This window comes from Notothenia coriiceps, unplaced genomic scaffold (genome assembly GCF_000735185.1).
Source record: "Notothenia coriiceps isolate Sejong01 unplaced genomic scaffold, NC01 NC01_scaffold00024825, whole genome shotgun sequence".
NCBI lineage: Eukaryota > Metazoa > Chordata > Actinopteri > Perciformes > Nototheniidae > Notothenia > Notothenia coriiceps.
In genome coordinates this window covers 127,434-137,821 of record NW_011357526.1, presented here as the reverse complement: position 1 = coordinate 137,821, position 10,388 = coordinate 127,434, and the positions used below count along the sequence as shown (strand labels likewise).

Genomic DNA, 10,388 nt, shown 5'->3' with positions numbered 1-10,388 from the left:
GGGGGGGGGGGGGGAAGCAGGCGAGCAGCCCTCTGTTCTCATTAGGCAGGCCCCGATTTACGACCTTTAAATGAAATGTTTGAAGTGCATAACGAGGAATTAAGTTCAAATGCCTCCTTCTCCTCATACAGACTGCTAATATAGGCACTGGATTTTTTTTCTTTTACTACAATTTCCGAGGTTTTGCATGGATCTCAAGCGTTAGTCTGCAGCCAATGGGAGGAGATGTTTGTCAAACTCGTTCAAAGATAAAAAAAAATACATTTGTTTTTATGACATTTTGAAAGCATTGTGTTCAAATAGAAAACTGAAGCCACAGAATAACTCCTAATTTCATAAAGGTCAGAGGTCACAGTGGCATGGTAATATACAATTAAGGATTTATTTACACTTAAATAATGGAAATCTTTACAAGCTGGGAAGAGAGACTGGAAATATTTCATGAAAAGAGCAATTTAATGTATTACATTTTAAATAAATCCATAAATCAGAGTAATGGCAGAGTTTTTTGACTAAATGTTATTTATTAGATTTCATTCAATACGGCTAAAGAGTGTATTTCCTATAATCCTGAACTCTGACCAGAGGAGACTTTCCCATTTACAGGATTGGATGGATTTCAGTAAATCTTTGAAGCAAATCAGCACTTAGTCTGAAACGCCTGCACTTTTTTTATAGGTATCTTTGAAATTCAAAAAAAAATAACCAAAATGAAATTGCAATATTATTTTTTTAATGATGTTTTTAAATGGTGGTCTTTAGCGACCGGTCTAAAAATGTGTCCTTGTTGTTTGGTGGGTTTACTCAGCACTGAACAAACATCTCTGTATTTACATTTTAACGGTTTTAAAGGAATGTCAAATAGTAGAAAACAAATATTAATGTATGAATGCAACTAATAATTAACAAATGTTTGTAAAATCTTATTTCCCATGACTTTAATATCTAAATCCTATAATGCCGTGTATTCAGTGAAGCAGACACAGTGTAATTTACGAGTTAATCCAGAGGTTATGATGATGTAAGAGTCCATTGTGTTGCTCACACGCTCAAATGAAATGCTTGACTGCAAAAACATTTATGATGATTAAAAAATCGCAATAAAAGTCAGGATCGTTTGGAGTGACCGACTCACTTTCTGAGATTGATGGTGCACTTTTTGATCAAATCGTAGCTAATGTTTTTTGATTTTTCAATAATTTATTTGTGGATGTTTTTGTTGATAGGGTGACCTGATATAAAAAGGCCTGATTGATTGTTAACCTTTGTAATGTTGAATAGGATTATACTTTAAACACTTAGCAGGTGTAGGCATACTTGTTTTGATATAACGTTTTTTATTTTAATTAAAAACTCTTATTTCTTGCTTCTATAAATAATCTAGTTTGAGTAGAGGTATACCTCAGGTTCCTATTCGTCCACAGCTGCAGAAAAACAGATGTGAAATCTGAGTGTTTACATTTGAGTTGATTTGCCTCTGTATATTTGTTGTGAGCTAGTTGACCATAGGACAGCTGCCGGGCTCACGGGTCTCATTTCAATGATGCTGAGTTTCTCCACAAACGCTATTTTCAGAGGCATAATTTAAAATGTTCACATGTTTCCCTCATTTAAATAGCAGGAGGAAATGGACAGAGACTCATCACTTCATGTTGTTTTTCTCTCGTTCAGGAGGATGTTTCCTGCCATGCGAGTAAAGATCGCCGGTCTGGACCCTCACCAGCAGTATTACATCGCCATGGACATCGTGGCTGTGGACAACAAGAGATACAGGTAGATCTCACACACACACACACACACACACACACACACACACACACACACACACACACACACACACACACACACACACACACACACACACACACACGCACACACACACGGGAGAGTGGAGGCCTCTGCCGACGTAAATCACACACCAACTAATCTGGAACAGAGATTTTACAGTTAATGGTCTTTGCACATTTAATTTAGTTTCCTTGCCATTTTACTCCTCTTCCGAAGCAGAAATGTATCCCAACAGTCCTCTACCCTAAACTAAACCAAAATGATTTCTCTCTTTTGGATTTCAGTAGGTAGTTTAACGCCCCATAATGATCTGAATGCTGTTTCGGATGCTTCACATCAGAATCAGAAACAGGTTTATTGCCAGGTAGGTTCACACATACTAGGAATTTGACTTGATGTCATGGTGCATACATAAATATAAAAAACAAGAAATCTAATATAGTTCAAATGCTTAGAAAAACACAGATTTATTGTCTTTAGAAAGGCGCACATTCGGCACAACAGAACATCTTGCAGCTGCTTTACTCTGCAGAGATGTGAATAGATGCACAGCTGTACAACATGATACACACACGCACTGTCATATCTGCCTGAGCGCGGACACACTCCTGCTGCAGCTGGAGCGAACAACTGTATTTTCCTGGAAGATTCTCAAATCCCTGACCGGGTGTAAACATTTTGACCGAGTTGGAGTTTTCTCCTCTTCACACCAGTTCTTAGTCCGAGGATTTGGACCAAACAAAAGATTTCCCCGCGTCATTTATCAGATTTCTCCTAACTGCTACAACCTGTCCTGTCTTCTTGTTGGCAACACGGAGAAAAGTCCCCGTCATTTGCATGGGTGAAGTGAAGCGAGAGTGATTAGAGCGTGCATGTGCTGGAGGAAGGCTGCTATATGATGGATCTCTCTGGATATGTAATAAGACTGATATCCTGGCCCTCAGTGAGTCCCAGAAGTCTGAGCCAGAGAGAGAGATTGAAATGTATTCATCATCCTGCTGGCCTCAGAGCCACAGGCTGAAAATAGGATAACTCTCAACATTCAGCTCTGATGACGTACAAATGGGAAGAAATGAGGTTGAGATGGAAAAAGAATATGGGACGCTGCACGTATACCTGCTGCAGTCCACTGTGGGCGTTTTACAGGCTTACTTTTATAGCTCAATATAATATTTTCTGGTATTATTACTGAAATGAGGAAGTGAGAGGAAGATGATGAGAACAGTGTGTGAACTTTACCTGCAGATTCGATCGCTGCGTTTGAGAGTTGATGCAGATTCAGGCTGTGTGTGATGAAGTGATAATGTGGCAAATAACCCAGCGCTACCTCATTACAGTTAAAATACAGTTTGACCAGTAAGGGATTCAGAAAGCTGCCAGGAGACGCTTTTTTTAAAGGTAATATTAAGAATTGATGGTTGGAATTACAAATACCACTTTTTCTTTCAAGAGATATTTAGCTAAAATGACCTCAATAGGCCCAAATAAGTTGAGACAAATGATGTCATGTTAATGGACAGCAATAGAGCTTGAGCGCACGATGGAGTAACATTAGATTTGTAAAAGTAAGACAAATACAGAAAGTAACCAGATGTATCTAATAATACGTTCAAATGTAAGAAATGTTATTTAACATTCAAGTGCAAAGAAGTTTAATCTCAAAATCACATTTTACATACTAGATTCAAACCTGAACTTAAGCTTTGTAAGCCTGACCTTTCCATACATCACTAAACATGTCAAAAACAGCCTCCAATTTAGCATTTAGACAATCATGGAATTGTGAGGACGACAATTAGACTTCATTTATTCAAAGTGGGAAGTATTTATCTGAAGGAAACTGCTGTCAACGTAATATATCTGTTATCTTTCCACAAAACCATCACAATGACTGAAGGATTAAAATGGAGCCAAACACACAGAAATAAAACAAGGAAAATAAAAATATGTATTTGGCTCCAATGTAAGATCATAATTTATTATCTACGACGTAAAATTAGAGACACGTCTTCAAACACCGTCGTTCTCCAGGTTCGGTGTGTGGACGTAGTGTGTAATGTACCAGTGTGTTTTAAAGGCCGTGAGCACATTTTGAAACACAGTTCAATGACATGAGACATATTTACTGGGAGTGTTTTCATGCGTCGCTATGCTATGTTTGATTAAAGGCTGAGCGTGCCACAGATGCATCCCGAACCACAAACAAAACCCTGTCATCTGAGCAGGAAACAGAGACGGCTTCTCCCCCTCCCCTCCACGCAGATTTATTCCTGACACAAAAAGTCCTGTCAGGAATAAGTTAGAATAAAAACAAACACAGAACAAAAATAAAGACTCTGAGGCGTTCTGCCCTGCCGCCTCTCTCCGCTCTCCATCCAGAAAGTCTCTCTCCTGTATATCCCACAGTCCTTTGCAAACTGAGCTGAAGCTGTCACTGGTGTGGCTCTCAGGTCGGGGAGTTTGAGGTCTGGAAATAAGGTCTTTATTGGAATCGCCTCGCTTTACTTGGGCTCCTTGCCTCTCTTTAGGAACGTCTCATTGGTACCACACTCATTAAATCTGCATTTATTACACGGCTTTCATGTGGACAGTCCTCCAGTTAGCTCTGAGCTTAAGCCTCTGAGCATGGAGGCTGCCTAGCTGCACACACACACACACACACACACACACACACACACACACACACACACACACACACACACACACACACACACACACACACACACACACAAACAGACAAACATCTATGCTGTCATTAAAAGTTATAATCTTGTACATCAATCTGTCTCCCCTTTTTAAAATCTATACTATTTCCAAGTAAGGCCCATTTACCATATCCTCTTTATCCAGATATAGAAGAATGATCATTCCCAATAGGAAACACATCACAGACACAAAGAGATAAAACTAAATGTTGTCATTTTCTTTATTTTTCTCATTTTGTGGATCAGCTTGGTCCCATATCCATTCAAAAAGAAAACACACGCCCAACTGGGTACTCACACAATTAAATAACACCGCGAAGGGGATAAAACAGACAGGAAACAACTTCATTTGACCTCAATTCTAAACACACATTAAGCACACGGACAAACGATAGGAACTACAAACCAACTATAAATACTGATCTCTGACGATGGGCAACATCTAATCAGCTATCTATCTTTGTGGGAGGACATTCAGTACTCATAAGAAACACACACACACACACACGCACGCACGCACGCACGCACGCACACACACACACACACACACACACACACACTTTGGTCTTCTCTTATAACAGACACAACACCAGTCAACCCTGAATGTAATTCAATAGCAATATTTACTCTGTCAGTACAGTAACCCAATACTCAGCCTGGGTTTGGCGAGAGAGAGAGTGTGTGTGTGTGTGTGTGTGTGTGTGTGTGTGTGTGTGTGTGTGTGTGTGTGTGTGTGTGTGTGTGTGTGTGTGTGTGTGTGTGTGACAGGGTGGCTCAGCCCCTCGATGTAATAACAAAAGGACCAAACGAGAGTTTTGCCGGGTTTCAGCAGTGATGACTTTGGCAGAGACGCTGCAGATAAAACACTTTCAGGGCCGAAACTAAAAGCAAACAGCTGTTCTTCAACCTCGCTCTGCTGTGTGATGTTCCTCCTCTTCCTCTTCCTCTCCCACTCCACCTTTTATCTTCCTGTCCATCTTACTTCCCTTTTCTTCATGTCTCTTGTTTCTTCATGTCTCTTGGTGACTGCCTTACTTTCTTTCTTCTCTTTCTCTCCCCATGCACCTTCCCTTTTCCTCCTTCCTTCCTTCCTTCCATCCTTTCCTTTCTCTTCAGCTTTGATTTTCATTTTTTTAAAGAACATATAGCGTTAAGTGGCTGCGTGTGGACTTTCAAATAAAGTAAATCACAAATGTCCTTTCTCTCTTGACCCTCTTTGTTTTAATTTCTCTGTCCTCTCTTTTCTTATTCATTTCTCTTTTTATCCTTTACTTTTCTCTTTTGACTATTATTCTCATGTTTCAAACCCGCTGTTGGTTTTTGGACTTGTTTTAAAAGTAAAAAAGTAAAATGTTCTTTCTCTCGCTTTCTTTTACTTCCCTATAAACCTTTAGTCCCTAAGTTTCTCTTTCCTTCTTGACACCCCTATAACTGTCGTGCTTTTTATTCTCTGCTTCTTCCTTCCATCTTTTCCTTTCCCCATTTATTTTCTTTTACAAAACATTACACGTGTTGACCAGTGGTTTGTGGAATTGTTTTGAAATAACGTAGAATACAAGTACATTTCTCTCTCTGTCTCCCTTTCTTCTCTCTCCCTGCTGTTTAACGGGTGAGACGCCCTGACGCCCCGCACTCACACAACATCATAAAATATTATGACTTAGCTTAATTGAAACTATGCAGCCGAGTGTGTGGCTGCATATGGAATATTTTATGTGCTTGAATAGAAATTTCAAGCACGATAAAAAAAACAACAGATGAGTTCTTAAAGCCGGTGTTGTGGCAACGTGGCCGAGTGTTTTGAGTTTGTTTTCCACTGAGTGAAACAAGCAGAGGAGCTCCGGGCTCGCAGAAATGAAAACAAACTTTATTGTAACCCACGAGTCTCAAAACAGCGGAGTGACGAGGGAGTATTAGTCCTGCAGAGTGCACTGACCTTCTGTGGAATAAAAACATGGATGATGAATGCAATAACTCTGTTGCAGGATAGCATTGTGCTTCCTTTAATTAACATTTCAAATAATTGAAATTAAAGAGCGCACACTTATTCTCCAAAATGGGGAATGCAGAAGACATTCGAGCCTGATCTTCCTGCAAGTAGGGGGGTTCACATGGAATCATGCAAAAGCATGAAGAGTAACCATGAAACAAAACAATGTTCCCAAAAGTACAAAAAAGGAAAACAGAAAACCAATAATTCTGTAAAAATGTTGTTATTCTAAAATGGTACGCTATCTGTCACTGATATAGTTGACAGTACTTAAACAATAACATGTGTACTATGTCAATCAAGTGTTTATAGGGATAGGTATAAAGGTATGGGCAGCTATATAAGTGTTTATATCACTTTCTTTATCTGAAAATAAGCCAAACTAATCATTAATTTATTGTCAAACGTTGTGTTAATATTCAGTAAAGTTTCTATGTGCAGTTGAAAATCTACTTTTTGCATTGAGGGTAATCGTTAAAATTCATTCCGTTTTTTTTTTTAAAACAATACCTTCCTGTTTTAATGGTGGGTTTGCTTCTCAATATTTCCCCTTCTTCTCCTCCTGCAGGTATGTGTACCACAGCTCTAAGTGGATGGTGGCAGGAAACGCCGACTCCCCGGTCCCTCCGAGGGCGTACATCCACCCCGACTCCCTGGCCTCCGGAGACACCTGGACGAGACAGGTGGTCAGCTTCGACAAACTCAAACTCACCAACAACGAGCTGGACGACCAGGGACACGTAAGACACCTCTTTAACGTCTTCTGAGAGCTTTTACTGAAAGCTGCACACATGAACATGTTGTTAGGTTGTTTACATATGACTTGGGACCATATTTAGATAGTGTAATATTATCAATCAGGCAATCAAATCTCATTGATGTAGCCCAACAGCACAGAATACACGTTTATCTCTGGTGGCTTTTTCTGTACAGCATTAAGTGAAGCAAGGTTATTTAAATAGTTCTTTTAAAATGTATTAGTGTCCTAAAATACCTCCATATTAATGTGGAACATGCTAATACTTCCCATGACAGGGGAACATAAGTGATAGATTACACATTTATACATTTATTGACTTCTTTGTTTTTCATTTTAAAAAGTATTTTGATATGGTTACAAGCTATCATAATTTAAATCATATAAATATATCATAGTTAATATATAATGGTTACTTTCTCGTCTGCATGTGTTGCTTGTTTATTCATTCATAATTCTGATATTTCTCGCTTCACCTAAAGGCAACATAACAATCTTTCAATGAGGTTAACGTGGTTTAATATTTCATGTTTTACACACCTCACAAATCACCTAAATTGAACACGTTTACAATAACTGTTGAATCATGGACCGACAGAATCATCAGTTAAAATAAATGACTGACCTTGCGTTGGAACCTGCAACAAGATGATCCAATTTTCTTTTTGGGTAAAATGCTCTGGGAGTAAACGCTCAAGCTGTGATTTATTAGCTTCATTTTCCTGCTATATACTTCATGCTCTGCAGAAATGAATGCACTGCTGGAGCCGTGAGGCAGTTTCTTGGATTGAGATGTTTTTGATGCGTTTGCTTGAAAGGAAAATCGACACGTTACTTCATGCATTCATGACTCATGGAGCCATGAGACTGATTTCCTGCACTACATGACAGCCTGCCCTCCCACACTCTCGTTCTGAAGATGGTCCACCCTGACTGGATGTTATTAGGTTTGAGGATTAGCGTGGAGAGGTATTAGAGGTCTGGGATTTGAACCCGTGCCCTTGTTTTAATATATAATGTTCATTTCCTTCATGGCTCTGTAGAGCATTTTGTAATAAAAATGGTTTCATTAAAGTCACTTAATGATTGAATTTGATTTGCAGCCGCACCGCTGAGCTAAACTTTTATTCTGACCACAATCCTCCTGATTTACTGCCTCGCCTGCAGCCAGTCAGCAACAGAGGTGGTGAGCTAAAGTACGCTTCTTATTGGTTCTTGGCGGCTCTAGATCTGCAATGTGGGTTTCATAGGTGAAACAGTTAGACCACAATCTGTTTGATTTACTGACTTCCTTATGTTTAATCAGCATGCTAAACTGAGTCCTTTATTTGCACTTTTATACTTCATACTTTCATGGGAACAGGGCAATATAAGGTGGAAGAAAACGTTATTAGCTTTTGATTATTAGCTTTAAATTGCCCCTTATGTTTAAAAAGGCTCCACGAATGAAAGGTACAAAAACAGTCTGCTAAATATTAAAATATATTTTTCTTGAAATGACTAAACTGTAATATAATGGTCCTCTGTGCAGCAATAAAATTATTTTGAGCATAAAAGATCTGAAAATCTCTTAAAAAAGTTCCTGAGGGTCTAGTGTTAGCATGCTAATTTCCAGGAGTTAGTGGAGAACAAATCAGAGGAAAAAAGCAAAATGTATATTGGACTTTAATCCATTAGGTGAGAAGAAATGTCCAATTGACCCTAAAGTTGCTGGATATCTGATGAATGCGTGAATAGGCTTCTCTTGGTGAATGCGTCAGCCATAAAAACCGTAAAAGCCAAATGATATGGTCGCTGTCTGCTTATTTTTACATTTCTTTTCCCCCCCTAGCGGCCAGATACACATGTATGTAGCTTTAAACACAAGAGAAAAACACAATTTAACTCAAAATACAGTATTTATTTTTCATCATTGACTCCACCTTCACATGATTTAAACTCTAAGGTCATGCTGTGCCTGTATTGAGAACACATTGTTCCGCCCTTAAATGGTCGTTACAACAAATAAAACCAAACGTGGAATTTAAGGACCACATAAATCTAACAAAAATCTCGACTTCAAGTAATATTAAAACTATAACTCAAAGCTCCTTTCATTATGATCTGCACAAAGTAAAGTACTCAGAGTATTCGTTGCAGTTTCATTTTTTATGGAAATTAAAGCGTATTGAATTGATAGCAAACCCAGGACAGTCTTAGCTCTGTTTGGAGCGTGGAAACAGATGAAGATGGCTCCTGTCAAGATATTTAAGAAGCTTTGATTGGAGCAGATATTGGTGCATGAGGATCCGCTGCAAATCAATTTACTCTCAGAGCGGATGTGCCAAATGATTACAAGAGCGGCATAGTGATGTTTCCAGTGCTGTGACCAAAAGACGGCCTCCAGTTTAGAGTCGGCCATCAAAGCCTTGCAGATGATCAGCGTTAAGTTGGTAAACGTAAAAACACGTGGATTGTTAGTTGGTGAGGATTCACATGCAGGGTGTGGGGAGGTTGTCTTTCCTCCACTGCTGTTCACTTTGAAGGTTTTGTTTTCCATTGAGGTAGTTTAGAGGCTAAAGGAAATACATTTCAGAGCTATCTGTGCGGGAGAGCTCACCACTCCTCGCTCATCCTGTGTCGTCAAATGGATGCCTCATTAGAAACAGACATGTCGTTAGTCATTAAGCAAAACAGAAGCAGAGTCCGTGAGAAAACAACATTTTTTATTATGCACATCTTGACTGATAAACAGCGACTCCACTAGTTTTTGATGATTGTTGCAGGTTTTACCGTTAACTGCAACAAACAACTTGAACACCCTAGACAGGGGTGTCAAACTCAAGGCCCGGGGGCCAAATCCGGCCCGCGACTTCATTTAATGCGGCCCCTCAAGAGCTTACAAAGAATATAATAAATATGTTTATTATACGGTAACATGCCGATTTACAGAAGCACGTTGCCCATGAACTACATATCCCACAATGCATCTAAAATTTGACTTTTTTCTCAGAATTTGACTTTTTTTCTCAGAACAAGTTTTTTTCTCAGAATTTGACTTATTTTCTTCAAAATATTCATTTTTTCTTAAAAATTATCTTTTTCTCAGAATTAGATTTAAAAAAAAAAAAATTGTATCATTCTCACTGAAGAGACTTGCAATGATTTG

The 10,388-nt window shown here is 38.9% G+C and overlaps 1 protein-coding gene across 1 annotated transcript in view; it reads left to right on the top strand.

Annotated features, from left to right (window-relative positions):
* The window catches only part of tbx15 (T-box transcription factor 15), a 39,286-nt gene that overhangs the window by 15,936 nt on the left and 12,962 nt on the right, over nucleotides 1-10,388 (top strand). The window contains exons 3-4 of the mRNA XM_010783186.1: nucleotides 1,672-1,773; nucleotides 7,052-7,223. Coding sequence (XP_010781488.1) covers nucleotides 1,672-1,773; nucleotides 7,052-7,223 — 274 coding nt within the window. The remainder of the gene's footprint in view (nucleotides 1-1,671; nucleotides 1,774-7,051; nucleotides 7,224-10,388) is intronic.